This window comes from Phacochoerus africanus, chromosome 10, assembly GCF_016906955.1.
Source record: "Phacochoerus africanus isolate WHEZ1 chromosome 10, ROS_Pafr_v1, whole genome shotgun sequence".
NCBI classification, from domain to species: Eukaryota; Metazoa; Chordata; class Mammalia; order Artiodactyla; family Suidae; genus Phacochoerus; species Phacochoerus africanus.
This window is the reverse complement of record NC_062553.1, coordinates 16634147-16649816: the sequence shown is the minus strand read 5'-3', so window position 1 is coordinate 16649816 and position 15670 is coordinate 16634147. Positions and strand designations below refer to the sequence as shown.

Sequence of the window (15670 nt, the reverse complement as noted above, 5' to 3'; positions counted from 1 at the left end):
ATCTGGTGTTGCCGCAGCCGTGATGTGGGTTGTGGCTGTGGCTTGAATGGGATTCCTGGCCTGGGAACTTGCGTATGCCGTGGGTACAGCCAAACAAAAACCAAAAAAAAAAACCCCAAAAAACCCAAACAAAGTAACAAAAATAAAGCATTCTTTCAGCTAATGTCTACAGTTTTTAGGTTCTGAATAGCTTTGTTTATGAAAACCAGTTTCAATAACCAGCATATATCTTCAGGTTGTCTAACAGCTAGTAAATCAGGAGTTTGTTGAAGGTGAAACCTCCCAATGCAGTCATACTTTTTGTTGGGATGGTATGAATTCATACAGCCTTTTGGAAGATAGTTTGGTAATACATAGTTAGTGTTCTCAAAACTGATAGTGATTCTGCATGTAGGGGTTCATTCTTAAGACATCATCAGCTCTGTATTGAAATCTTCAGACCTTATGTATGTCCTAAATTCTTTATATATATATATATCCTAAATTCTCAAAAAAATAGGGATTGGTTTAATTATGATACATGTATTCAATGAAGTAGTATGCAGCTATTGAAAATCATGGTTTTTAAGATAACTGAAGACTTGAGGGAAAATGACAAACTTACCATGTGTTAAATGAGAAGCAAACAAACTAACAAAAAGCAGAAAAAACACACAACCCAAAAACAGTTCTTAAAATGATTGAGGGAGATTCTAGTTTAGTCTTTGTGTTTGCAGATAAACAACTCTCTCAGTGTTTTCCTTCTATTTTATTTTCCTTACTGATGTTTCACACATAAAATATGTCCATTGGAATGCAATTTATTTAAAATTTAAAAGATTGGGAGTTTCTGTCGTGGCGCAGTGGTTAACGAATCCGACTAGGAACCATGAGGTTGCGGGTTCGATCCCTGCCCTTGCTCAGTGGGTTAAGGATCCGGCGTTGCCATGAGCTGTGGTGTAGGTTGCAGACGCGGCTCGGATCCCGTGTTGCTGTGGCTCTGGTGTAGGCCGGTGGCTACAGCTCCGATTCAACCCCTAGCCTGGGAACCTCCATATGCCTCGGGAGCGGCCCAAGAAATAGCAAAAAAAAAAAAAAAAAATTAAAAGATTGAAGAAAGGAAATAAAGTGTCATCTATCAAATCACTTTGGTGTATGCTTTAGATAATCTTGTAATTTTGTCTCTTATGCCTCCGTAAACCTGGGGGGAAAAAAAGACAAGGTAAAAGAAGAAAAAAGCGAAACCCATGCATGCATTCCTGTCACTCATTGGTAGTAGCTAATGTCAAAGATAGTTTGATGAATACATTTTATACACCTTTTTATTGTATTTTTTTCCAAAAGATCATACTCTAATGTTATTTTGTATACTTTTAAAACTGGAAATAAACTTATTTCGTTATATGAAATAGATGCGAACCAACCCGTTATATAGATGTAGCCATAACAGTTTCCTTATTACTGCATATAATAGGTTGTTAATAATACTTCTCCCCATAAATATTAAAAGGATTAATCTCCTTGTGTACCTCTTTGTGTATTTGCTTTTATTCTTTAGGATAGACTGTTACTAAAGATAGGATTGTTGTGTTATTAGTCCAATGGACCAAATATTTTAAGGACTTTTAATGAGCCATGGTATCTGTGTACATTTTTGCATATATAAAATTTCTCCCTTTTATTTTTCTGACTGGAAGGAAATACCAGCTTTGTAAAAATGATTATAAGATAAAGATCTTAAAGATTTTTTTCCCCTTTTCTTTAAATGTTCTAATATTTTCGGCAGTGAGTATATAATACTTTTAAAACCAGAAAACAGTGGTTTAATCCAAGGTGATATAGTCTCCACAGTGTCTTCTAAAATTGTATAGGGAGTTCCATCATGGCTCAGTGGTTAACGAACCTGACTAGGAACCATGAGGTTGCAGGTTCGATCCCTGGCCTTGTTCAGTGGGTTAAGGGTCTGGCGTTGCCCTGAGCTGTGGTGTAGGTTGCAGACGCAACTTGGATCCCGCGTTGCTATGGCTCTGGTGTAGGCCAGCAGCTATAGCTCCAATTAGACCCCTAGCCTGGGAACCCCCCATATGCCTCGGATGAGGCCCTAGAAAAGGCAAAAAGACAAAAAAAAAGAAAATAAAAAAGTAAAATTGTATAGGTACCAGCAGTTACTTAGGACCAGTTTCTTTCCCCAGAGCTCAGTATCCTTTTAGTTTGTTCTTGCAATGTTGATTCTGTAATCATTTGATAGTCTTAGGATACTATCAAAAAGGGACCAACTAAATGTCAGAAATGATATCAAATGGTTTTATTTTAAATTTACTTAATTTTGTTTTCAACTTGGACCCAGATAATTCAGTAATGGCTTTGTTGATGCTAATATCAGAATGCTGGTTGAGGAATTTGTTTTTCCATTAAACTTTTTAAAATTAGAATTTCTATCACTTATAATTCTGGCACGTGAATATAGTGTATTTGCTTCCTGAGTCTTTGTTTCACTGTCTCTAGATCCTCCCCTGGAATTACCGTCTTTCTATATGACTCCATCCCATCGTCAAGTTGTGTTTGAAGGAGACAGCCTTCCTTTCCAGTGCATGGCTTCGTATATTGATCAAGACATGCAAGTGTTATGGTATCAGGATGGGCGCATAGTTGAAACTGATGAATCGCAAGGTATCTTTGTTGAAAAGAACATGATTCACAACTGCTCATTGATTGCAAGGTAAACATTTTCAGATGTGGAGATGTCTCTGTGGATTTTGTTTGTCATCTCAGAATTGTAATGTTGAGTTGAAATTTGAATGAATGTTTTATCTTCTTGCATTTAAAAAGTGAATACCTGGCATTCCTTTTCCTGATTGTTACTTACCTTATAAAATTAAATAGCTGTCTTTTCCATCCAGTTTTAGAAGAAAAAAGTAAAGGATAAAAGGGAAACACTGTTAAAAAGTTGGAGATTTTCTGTTTAAAGTTTTAGGAGGAAAAGATAAACTTTTAGTGCCAAACTTAATTTCCAGCAAATTCCTGCTACTAAGAAGCTCAGAATTTCACTTTTAGGAATCATCTAATTTTCACTATCTTGTGATTAATGTTACATTAAGATACTTTGTGTGTTTACCCAACTGATATAAAAGAATATAACACCTGTCTGTCAATCCCACGATTGGTGTGAGCACCAAAATAGTTAATTTGAATGAACTTAAAACACACACACAAAAACAGGATAGAAATATATATGATATTATTACTCACTGTGTTTTATTTTGGTAAAATCTTAATCCGTAGACATTGAAATTTCTCTTTCTTTTTCTCTGCCTCTCTTTTTGTCTGTGTAGTTCTCCATGCCTTTTTTCTGTCTTTTTCTTTCTTTCCTTCTCACCAAATTATTATTATTATTTTTTTTGTCTTTTTGCCATTTTCTTGGGCCGCTCTCGCGGCATATGGAAGTTCCCAGGCTAGGGGTCCAATCGGAGCTGTAGCCACCGGCCTACACCAGAGCCACAGCAACGCGGGATCTGAGCCGCGTCTGCAACCTACACCACAGCTCACGGCAACGCCGGATCGTTAACCCACTGAGCAAGGGCAGGGATCGAACCCGCAACCTCATGGTTCCTGGTCGGATTCGTTAACCACTGCGCCACGACGGGAACTCTCACCAAATTATTAAAAATGGAACTCAGCTTGAATATTTAAGAACAGATCTGTAGTTTCTCAACTTTGCTTGGGCACATTAGGGTGGTATTACAGCAAACTTACAGAAGCACCATGAAAAAATTACCGAGAAACTAAAAGTTCTCTGAGTTAAGACTTAGGTCTGGGAATTTGGGGGTGTCGAATATTCTGTTTTATAATTTCTCTTATTAGAAGCATATTTTCATTTATGTCTTTTAACACGTCTAAGTAGGTATTCCTAAATCCTTGCTGTCTTATTCCAGTATCTGGGTCCGCTTGGGATCATCGTCCTGACTCCTTTTCTCATGAATCTGGTTATAGTTTTCTATTTGAAAAAATGTTGTTTATATGTCCGCTAATGATGGCTTGCATCTTGGACATTGTGAATGATTTGCTATAGAGGGGGAAGTTGGCGAAGGTATAGATCTGGCCAGATCTGGCCTGTGAATTCTTTTTTACAGTTTTAAATGGTTCCATTTCATATGGTTCTATAACTACCTATATAATACTCTCAATGTTTCTTCTTGGTCAGCAAAGCCTAAAATATTTACTATTTCTGGCCTTCAAAGTAAAAATTCATTGACACTTGAATTTGGACTTTGTTGTATTCTTCTCAAGAGAGCTGATTTTTTGTGTCATTGAGCAGTTTGCTTGGTTAAACTCAAACTCCTAGATCTGGCTTTTTTGTAGTAAGCAGCTGCTGAAATCTGTTTGGTGTTTGCCCTTTCTGCATCTAAGTCAGGGGTCAGTTAGAGAGCAGGGTGGATTTTATATGCAAAAGTTTCAGCTTCTAGCCAGGCTCCTTTCTACTTCTGTCTTCTGATGTTTTCAGCCAGTAAGATAGTGAGTTTCTATTTGATTAGTGCCTGCCCTTGGGTAAAAGCCATTTAAAAAAATTTCCTGGTTACTCCCCAGGGGCAATCTGTTCTTTTTTTTATGATTTTTATTTTTTCCATTATAGTTGATGTACAGTGTTCTGTCAATTTCTACTGTACAGCAGCAAAGTGACCCAGTCACTTCTTCCTAGTTCAGCTTCTCTTTGGTTTCTGCTTGCATAGATCACTCTCCATGTGTTCAGAGAGTTGACATTTTGTAGTTTGTCTACAGCTTATAATGTTTAATTGCAGTAAGGGTGGTTTGACAAGAGCTACTCTGCTATTACTACAAGCAGAGTTCCTTTATTAGGGGATAAAATTGTTAGGAAAGTTTTTTATATGCTCTTTGCACTTAATATATTAAATTCCTATGAGGCAATTCTTTTGTTTTTGTCTTGTGTCTTTTTAGGGCCGCACCCGAGGCATATGGAGGTTCCCAGGCTAGGAGTCTAGTCAGAGCTACAGCTGCTGGCCTGTGCCACAGCCACAGCAATGCGGGATCCGAGCTGTGTCTTCGGCCTACACCACAGCTCATGGCAACACCAGATCCTTAACCCACTGAGTGAGGCCAGGGATCAAACCTGCAACCTCGTGGTTCCTAGTCAAATTTGTTTCCTTTGCGCCACAAGGGGAACTCCCTATGAGAAGGTTCTAATGTTTACATTATTTTTACTGTGGTGATAATTTCAATAGTGTATACCTTTGTCAAAACTTAACCAAGTCATATGCTTTAAGCACTTTATTATTTGAGTACAATAATTGACGTATAATACAACAGTAAAGCTTTAAAGATATAATAGAACCCTTTTCTGAATAAAAGAGCTTTAGTTTAGACTCTTAAATTTTGCCACTATAAAGTAGACTTACTTTATAAATTCTATAAGTCGTTTAAATTAATCCAGATTTTTTTAGCGTTACAAAAAAAATAATTCTAAGGATAGCAGCTTTGCCTACCTTTTTTTTTTTTTTTTGAGTAGGGTCACTTACTAAAGTGAAAATCTTTGGTATGAAGACTGCAAAATCCTTTATCAACAGAGTTAGCTGAGAATAGTAAAAATGTTGTAGAAGAAGGAAATATGTGGTTATCGGATTGGTTAACTTCGTATACCTTGTGATTTTTTTCCATTGGTCTTAATGTCATTGATCCTTCATTAGTAAGAACCAGAGTTGGTAGATTTCCTCGAAATTGCAACTGAAGCCACCTCTTTTCTCCTTAAATCTCCTAAATATACTGTGTTAAGGATTCCTGAAATGTTTATTCCAATAGTTGGTTTTAGACATTGAAGATATTGCTAAAAGTTATGTTAAAAAAAGTTTGTAAAATATATTAGGACCATTTTTCCCAGAGGGTATGCTAACATACCCCAGGCCACATCTGTGAGTTTACAGAAGTGCTGTGGGTTATTTTAAGTGTTTGAGGAAGCATAATAGTGATACTTGACATTTGCCAGTACCACACAAGAGGCCAGCCCCAGGCAGTTAGGGTGTTGGAATTACATTATGCTGCATCCCTTTTGCTGGTACCATACTTTAGGGTTAATGGGATTTTGACAATGATTGTGTCACAAAGCAAGTACTATGTGAAAACCATTTGGAACAAGAATTGTGGACATCATAGTCTGGTCTGTATCTAATGTTTGATTAATTTGGAATGCCCAATAGGCATACACAAACCATTAGGAAGTAGTTGTGTTTATTTTAGAAGGAAAAAATTATTTTTTTCAATTGGCTACTAAGTTATTAGGACATGGAGACACAGCTTTGGTATTTCGTGTAGTCATTGGAACCACTCTAGGTATTTCTTTTAAACTAGGGGCACTGTGAAAGTTAGTCAGTGAAGGTACCATGAACTAAGAAAGATTGGGGACATCTGCACTAGAGAATGCTTTTTATTGTCCAGAATTTGTATACACTTCTTTCTAGTTCAGTAGAGTCATTTAAAGTGGAATGTTTGCCAGACTTTCTCGTTATTTAAATTAATGCCAAATTTTTCTGTGTCAAATATATACTTTGAATATATTTATCTCATTGTATTAGTTTGTTTACTAACTTAGTAAATGTGATAAACATTTTCTGTGATTCAGAATCACAATGCCTCAAAGTTTTGTTTGAGCCTTTTTTGTTGTATAGCCATTAATGATTTAGGACACTGGAAAAAATGCATATTCACTTCAAGACATAATTTTGTAAGTTAATTAAAATGATATGTGATTTATGCCTAATGATTTCTTATTTGTGTCTACATAAAAGCAAAGCATAGTAGATCATGTCTGGGGAATAAAGGTTAATTGAAGGTTCTGACATTTGCTCTTTAATTAATAGGCTTTATATTAGAGAATTATGACTTCATCTTGAAAGTCGAATTTTCAGGCAGCTGTTGAGAAATACAGTCATGTAGTAAGTTGAGGTAGACTTTTAAACGGAAAACTACTTTTGTTAAAGCATTAATCGGTAATTTACTAAAGCTTTTTAGGGACACGATGGGTTGTTTCTAGTGGTGACCCTTTTCCACAAAATATTTCATCTTAAAAATTAATCACACATTTCATGATATGAATCTCCTTCCTGCTTGAATATTTTCCCTAGAATCTGGAAAGGTAGCTCCAACTTGGAAACTTCTCCATTAGTTTTGCTGAAGAAAGTGCCATGATGTTTCTGCCTTGGTGCTTGGTTTCCCCTCCTCTTTGTGGCCTATTCTCCCTTTCTTGGAGGGAGACGTCTCTGTGACACTGCCCTTCATTCATTCTTCTGAATTTTAGGTCTCCCTTTACCTGCCTGTCTTGACTCAGCATGGAGGAACTTAAATGGAAGGGTCGTTTTTATATTCATTTCTACCTAGCAAGTGCTTAGCCCTCAATGTCCCACTCAGATAAGTTTGTTCGATGAATGACTGGAGCCCTTGTTGTCTCCCTTCTTGCCTAACCATGTTTTCTCTTTTTAACCTCTCTCTCCATACAGTGCCCTAACCATTTCTAATATTCAGGCCGGATCAACTGGAAATTGGGGCTGTCACGTCCAGACCAAACGAGGGAACAATACAAGGACCGTGGATATCGTAGTATTAGAAAGCTCTGCCCAGTACTGTCCTCCAGAGAGGGTGGTGAACAATAAGGGGGATTTCAGGTCAGTGACCTGCAGAATGCTTGGAAAGGGCTGATTGCCCTACGTCTCTCTTTCTTCTTCTTCTTTTTTTTGTGTGTGTGTTTTGTCTATTTAGGGCTACACCCTTAGCATATGGAGATTCCCAGGCTAGGGGTCCAATCGGAGCTATAGCTGCTGGCCTACACCACAGCCATAGCAATGCCAGATCCAAGCCACGTCTTCGACCTACACCACAACTCACGGCTACACCGGATCCTCAACCCACTGAGCAAGGCCAGGATTGAACCCGCAACCTCATGGTTCCTAGTCAGATTCATTTCCACTGCATCACGCCGGGAACTCCACATATCTTTATTCTTTAAAGGCACAGACGTATATAATTGCTCTCCTATCTTGTGTAAGAACATTTGAGAAATGTATGCGTATTCACATATATATCCTTGTAGATCTAAGGACTACCCTTATGGAACAGGATTTCAGAATCATTTATGGAGATAAAAAGTAAAAACAAGTGCCTGAACTTTATCTCAGATCTGTTGATATGAGTCTCTGAAGGTAGAGCCAGAAGTATACATTTTTATCAGGTGGTTTTGTTGTAAAAGTTAAAAACCACTACTTTCTGGAAACATCTTGGAAATTCTCCTAAAGTAGTGTGAAATTCGGATAGGCTCCTGATGTTTCCTGGTTTTGTTTGTTTGTTTTTTTGTGTTTTTTTTGGGTGTGATCTTTGGAAGGTTTTGTAGTGCTAATTCACTTTTAACCATGGACAGTTAAGTAGACATCCTAATTAGTAGAAACACATATCCAGTTTTCCTTCCTATTTGGTTCTTCCGGCAATTAAGTGAGAGGGATTTTGGGAAATGAAAGCTTTTGGGTGGCCTGAGAGAGAGTTGGAGAGCCATTGTTGTTGGACTCTGTTAAGATAAACAGAATGAGTTAAATTTATCACACTTTTTTTTTTTTTAAAGAAAGTTTAGAGTTTGTAAGCGGTAACAACTTTTACCTAAGACCCTCCTTTCTTGCAAAGTTGCCTTAAGACATTCTCTTTAACTATGATTAACCTAAAATTCTTAGAATCTGTTTAAGATTTTAAGAATGAGTTTATAGATCTAAATGAAGGGAAATATGTAGCTCTTTAAAGCAGCATAAAGATTGTTGAATACACAGTTTGCATTGTCTGTGATTGGTATTGCTGCCTTGTGATTGTAAGCCTGTTTTTTTTTTTTTTTTTCTTCTTCTTTTTTTGGCTTTATAGGGCCGCTCCCAAGGCATATGGAGCTTCCCAGACTGGGGTCGAATCGGAGCTGTAGCTACTGACCTACGCCACAGCCATAGCAACACCAGCTCCGAGCCACATGTGTGACTACACCACAGCTCTCGGCAATGTTGCATCCTTGACCCACTGAACGAGGTCTGGGATTCTAGTCAGATTCCTTTCTGCTGAGGCATGATGGGAACTCCTGTAAGCCTGATTTTTAAGGATAAGAAAAACACCCTTTGGTGTTCATCTTTCAACAACAAAGTAAAAAAGCAATAACGTCTTTAGCTCAACTAGTTCTTCATTGATTTTTTAAAAAATTGTCTTTTGTCCTACTGTGGCCCTTTTAAAACTCTCCTCGACATGAGTGTATGGAAATTGTAATTTATTATGGCCAATGGATAAGTCTTTTATGTGGATTAACTGTTAATCTATAATATTTATATCGTGTACTTTAAAGTGAAAGATAACATTTGTTTTGTTATACTTGATATATTTATTAATCATGTTTTCTGCTTATGTGGGGTTTTCTATTTTTATTCACAGTTTTGGAGTGTTTTCCATTTTTAGAAACAGAAGAAGAATCTAATTATTTAACTGAGTGATGAATTATTTATCTTTTGACACTTCCTTAAGATATTATACGGTTAAACTTCCACTGCATTAATAAGATTTAGTGTTGCTTAATCTATTTATATGGTTTTTGATATGGTATTATATTTTGGTGTGGCTGATGTTATAATTTAGCAGTTCATGTGTTATGAGTCAGCCTTAACTTTTCTAAAAAAATGTTCATTATCATTCCCAGTTTTGGAGAAATTGAGCTGTGTATAACAAAGATTTCTCCCAATCCAGTTAGTGCTGACCCATGCCAGCAGGTTGTTGTAATCACTTGCAGAGTTGACTATACAGTATGTCTGGCCTTCACCCAGATAAATTCAGTTGTAGATGGAATGGACGTCTTCAAGACTACTCCAAGTGCAGAAATTTGCTAAAAGGACTCACAAGATTCAGCATATAGCTGTAGACACAGCCAAGCTGTAGTGACGGCGTGACCACATCTGGATAATAAAAGAAAAAGGCAGATGGGATCTGGAGAGATCCACGTGTGGGACTCTTGATTATCTCTCCCTCCCACGAGGCTCACACAGAGACTACTTCTTCAGCCTTGGAAAGGCAGCAACCTCTATGCAGTGTTTCTGCCCAGGGAAGCCCATTGGAGACTCAGCACTCAGAGTTCTGATTGGGAGCTGGTCATGTAGGCATCCTCGTTTGAAAGCTTCAGACGCCCAGGAAGAAAGCAGGTGTTCGGCAAGAACCATAATGCTTGTCTGAACCGTCGAGGTCACTACGGTGAATCCCTCTTACCAGTCAACTGTCATGGGAACATTCTAGGTCCCAGATTCCTAGATGCCACTGAAGGCCAGCATTGCAAGCGGGCTTTTCTAAGGATAGCAGTCTCAGATCTGCTGTGGTAACTCTTTTCTGCACATATACTAACTCTACTTCTGTGAATGACAAATTCTATTTATATTGGGCAAGATTCTGACCTTATTTACCTAATGGTATATTGGCCAACAATATAGTAACAGCAGTTAGAAAGAAATGTAAAAACATTCATTGCACCATATTTTTAAACCTGATTAAGATGCAATATGCCTGTCTGTTCATAATTATAGTTTAGGAAAATATTCTATTATGGTATTAAAACATGCTTGACTGATAGCTTAAAAAATGGTTTAGTCTATTATAACTTTTTTAATGAATAATTTTTGTCTTTATTATCAAAGGAGTTTGTTCTCCCTGATTTTTTTCTGATTCTGAGTGACATGTTCTAATCTTTGACCTTCCTTTGCTGTTGCTTGTATCAGCGTAGGTTTTTTCCTTTGCTTTGTGTCTTGTCTCTCTAGATGGCCCAGAACGCTGGCGGGCATCACTGCCTACCTGCAGTGCGCTCGGAACAACCATGGCAGTGGGATCTATCCTGGAAACACACAGGATGAAAGAAAGGCCTGGCGCAGATGTGACAGAGGTGGCTTTTGGGCCGACGATGATTATTCTCGCTGCCAGTATGCAAACGATGTCACCAGAGTTCTTTATATGTTTAATCAGGTAACTAGAAGGTCTTCAGATTTGCTGAGGTTGCTACCAAAATGTGGTAGTCACACCAAATAAGATTGTTTTAAATACTAGTAAAGGTTTGGTTTTTATACTTCAGCTGATCATGTCTTTGGGATCAGACTTGCTCTTTTCAACCAGTATTCAAGGCCCTCTGGCATCACTTTTTATTTTTTTTATTATTATTATTTTTGTCTTTTGTTGTTGTTGTTGTTGTTGTTGCTATTTCTTGGGCCGCTCCCACGGCATATGGAGGTTCCCAGGCTAGGGGTTGAATCGGAGCTGTAGCTGCCGGCCTATGCCAGAGCCACAGCAACTCGGGATCCGAGCCGCGTCTGCAACCTACACCACAGCTCACGGCGACGCCGGATCGTTAACCCACTGAGCAAGGGCAGGGACCGAACCCACAACCTCATGGTTCCTAGTCCGATTCGTTAACCACTGCGCCACGACGGGAACTCCACTTTTTATTTTTAATTAAAGTGTAGTTGATTTGCAGTGTTGTGCCAATTTTTGCTACACAGCCAAGTGACGCAGTCACACATATACACACATTCTTTTTCTCATATCACCCCTGTTGTGTTCTATCCCAAGAGATTGGACACAGTTCCCTGTGCTATACAGCAGGACCTCATTCAAAGCATAATAGTTTGCATCCATTAACCCCAAACGCCCAGTCATCCTACTCCCTCTCCCCACCCCCCTGGCAACCGTACCTCTGTTCTCTGTCTGTGAGTCCATTTCTGTTCCGTAGATAGGTTCATTTTGTGCCATGTTTTAGATTCCACGTATACGTGACCTCACATGGTATTTGTCTCTCTCTTTCTGACCGACTTAGTATGAGAATCTCTAGTTGCATCCTGGCATCACCCTTCCTTTGCAGTCACCGCCTGACTTTATGCCTTTGTTTGAGGACCATCATTATCTGTATCCCCAGGCAGACTCCAGCCATCCTTCAAGTGTACCTGGGAAGCCACCTCTTGAGTTCCCTTCCCTTTTCACAAGTGATCCCTTGTTGTACTGTTCATAAGCTTTTTCTTATCTCTGCTTCGATGTGTCTTTTTTTAAAAACCATGGCAGATTATAAGCAGCTGGCAGGTGGTTTCTGTGTTACACATTTTCTTATGCTCTTTTGTTCCTGAGATTCAATTTTTGTAGTGGTTGATGCCGAGTCGTGTTTAAGTCAGTAAATAAACAAATGTAAAACTTTTCCGGCAGCGCATGGGAATATAGATAAGTGCTAAATAAGTGGTTCATCCCCTGTGGGGCAGGAGTTCCAGGGGAGATATTGATCCCCCCCGGCTGGAATTCTCAGGGAAGGCATTACGAGGTGATTGGAATTGAGTATGTATAGAATTTGGATAGGTAGAGAGAAAGAGATGGTGCAGCCTGTTTCCCTGATGTGTTTTCATGTATTGTTATATTTCATTCCAGGTTTAAAAAAAAATTCCTTCAGGTTAGTTTCCAATAAAATTTCAATTTTCTTAGTTTTGGAAAAGCATTTTAAAGAAGACATAGTGAGTAAATAATAGAGTTTGAATTGATCGCCATGTTTTCAGTTACAAAGGTAAAATGTCAAAATTTTGTTCATTATTTTGCTAAGAGTTTCTTTTTGGCTTTTTAACATAGATGCCCCTCAATCTGACCAACGCTGTGGCTACTGCCCGACAATTGTTGGCTTACACTGTGGAAGCTGCCAATTTTTCTGACAAGATGGATGTTATATTTGTGGCTGAAATGATAGAAAAATTTGGAAGATTTACCAAAGAGGAGAAGTCAAAAGAGGTATTTTCTGGTTCAGATTGGTAGCATGCAGCATGTCAGCAACTGGCCATGTGACAGGGTTGAATCTGTATTTTATTCTATTTTATTCTGTTCTATTATATATATATATGTATATATATATATGTATGTATGTATGTATGTATTATGTATTTTAAAATCTGGTTGATGTTTGCTGTCTTTGAACTAAATATACCTTTTAATTTCTAAGATTGTGGTAGAGAAACCAAGGCTCCATTCGTTACAGTGACTTGTTGGGAGGAGTAGAGGTGAACTGTCAGTTCTTGGAAAGAAAAGAAGATCCCCTAAGAGAGCAGAGCCAGCCCGTGAGAAAGCAGCCACCTGCATCCACATTGTGGGCTAGCCCGGCTGCTGAGCTTGGGCTGCCCGGGATTTCTCTTCTCTGCACCATCATGTCTTTACCCTTCTTAATGAGCGTTTTAGCTACCCCCATCTTGTGTTAAGTTGCCTAATTGATTTTAGAATGTCCTAGAGAAATGAAGGACTATTTTAGGAACTTAAAAAAAGGTCCCAAATGATTGGAATGCACAAGTTATGAAAACTTAGTGACTTTGAAAAGGGGCCACATTAAAACTCTGATACGCCTGTCAACATGCTGTCCTTTCTGGGAAAACGTTGACAGCCACAGTTTTCAGAGTGTTTGAGCAGCAAGTAAGTGTTCTGAATAAGTTTTTAGATGTGGATCAACGTTCTTTAAGTTTCAATCTAGGGGAGATCTTTATTTACGGTTTCTCTCGTGATGATATCGCTTACATAAAAATGAATTTTAGAGGTAGAAGAAACCAAGCCTAGATCATAAACTGAAGCCCAAAGAAAATGAAATGATTTCCCTAAGGTTGTACAGCTAGGTTAGTGCAGGGCTGAAAAAGAACCCAAGAACCTTGGCTGTTTAATCCAGAAGTTTTCTTCTGTATTGCGTTTACTTTCTGAAACAGTGTTGCCCTGTTGTGGTATTTCAGAAGGACTCAGTATGCCACTGTGGGGAAAAGACTGACTAAACAAAGTCTAATATACTTCTTCATGTGGGGCATCTCAGATTCATTAATGTGCTAAAATGTCAATAGTACGAGGAGTTCCCATTATGACTTGGGTTAAGAACCTGACTAGTATCTGTGAGGGTGCTGGTTTGATCCCTGGCCTCACTCGGTGCTTTAAAGAGCTGGCATTGCAGCAAACTGCAGAGCATGTTGCAGGTGCAGCTTGGATCAGGTATTGCCGTGGCGGTGGTGTAGGTGGCAGCTGCAGCTCCCATTCAACCTTGAGCCTGGGAGCAGCCATATGCCACAAGTGCAGCCCAAAAAAGAAAAAAAAAAAAAAAAAGGAAAAAAATAGAATTTTTAAAAAGGTAAATAATATTCCTTGTTTCCCTAAATCTTTTATCTATGGAACTTTTTTGGAGTATAATATCTGTTCATATCTTGTATTTTGGTGGTAAGTTTTGAAACTGCAGCCCTAGTACCTTAGATACTTTATTCGATATGAGGTAGCTGTTAAAAGAAAGGAAATAGTTTTATGTATATAAATGTGATTCAGGTCAGCTGACCACTTGATGCTGATATGGCATTTCAGTGTTGTCATCTGAACTTCAGACCAGGGTTTCCTCACGAACTGTTCTTCTGCTTGCTTGTGTCAGTGGACCACAGCCGGCTTCCCATGGCATAATTTTCTAGCACTGGAGGAGCCTTATGAATTCTGGCCCTGTGGTAACACTGCCCTCCCTCGTTGACTATGATCACAGATTAGCTGCCCGCATGATTAGAAGTCATTCATGGAAGGTGGACATTTCAGGTCACTAGAATAATTGGAATGACGTTTGGAATGTGGACATTGAAAAGGCTTTTGCCATCATGGGATCCGTGTTTATTCCCATGCTAATGTGAGAGACTTCAGCTCACCGCCGGACTTGGGAAAAGCAATATGGTGCTCTGAGGTGTGTGCAATTCAGTGTGTTTGCACTGTGTGAAATCAGTGGTCTGCCACTTTGGTACATTCATAGGAAGAAGCGTCTTGAGGACTGGAAGTAGACATGGTTTCGTGAGTTGTTAATCACGGGCCCTCTATTTTTAAAATAGGGATGCTCCTTGGCCTGTTTAACTTGCAAAGTTTTCAGTGTGCAAGTGAGAAAATGCAGGTGAAGCTATCTTGCATAATCATTGCAAAGTTCAGATATCCTTTTTACAGGGTTAGGAAATGTAGCATTCTTATGATCTCAGAAGCTAAGAAAGAGGTCCTTAAAAAAAAAGTCGCTAGGCTGCTTTAGAAACTTTTCTAAAAACTTAGTTTCAGGATTGAGATTGCTGTCATGTTCACTGGCTGACACAGGAGGTAAATAATTATCTTTGGGAAAAATTAAAAGTGACATATTAAGTAGAAATAGAATAAACAGGAAAACAGGATTGAACAATTGAGATGTAAGTGTAATATTTATTACTTACGATGCTGTAACAGACATCTGGTTCTTTGGACACTTGAACTCCATGTCATAGCTTTTACTATTTATTATTATGGCAAGAAATTTTGCGGTTTAAGGGCTTCATTTTAAGTTAATTACCACTGCATAAAATTATGTTAATATATCCTAAAATGCGTATAGTTTAATTGGACAAATAATTAAGTGGATTTGTGTTATGTCTCAAACGTTATTCTGCTATGGATCTTTTTCTAGTTTAGCTATAACTGAAATAACCTGCGATTGAATCTAGCCCACACCAGGTGGTTCCCTGTTGTCTCAGGGTGGCTGCTGAAAGGTATCAAACTACCAGATCTCAATGATGTGCTTACTAGGGTCTTTTAAAGAGTGGAAGGTGGTCTCTCAGGCAGTGTCGGTTCCATATTTAAAAGAGTGATTTCTCTTACAAAAACAAAC

General features: G+C 38.5%; 1 protein-coding gene across 3 annotated transcripts in view; it reads left to right on the top strand.

Annotated features, from left to right (window-relative positions):
- The window catches only part of ADGRA3 (adhesion G protein-coupled receptor A3), a 120252-nt gene that overhangs the window by 57582 nt on the left and 47000 nt on the right, over positions 1 to 15670 (top strand). For all 3 annotated transcript variants that reach the window (XM_047798439.1, XM_047798440.1, XM_047798441.1), the window contains 4 exons: positions 2485 to 2698; positions 7482 to 7646; positions 10794 to 10995; positions 12631 to 12786. In XM_047798439.1, the coding sequence (XP_047654395.1) occupies positions 2485 to 2698; positions 7482 to 7646; positions 10794 to 10995; positions 12631 to 12786 (737 nt within the window). The remainder of the gene's footprint in view (positions 1 to 2484; positions 2699 to 7481; positions 7647 to 10793; positions 10996 to 12630; positions 12787 to 15670) is intronic.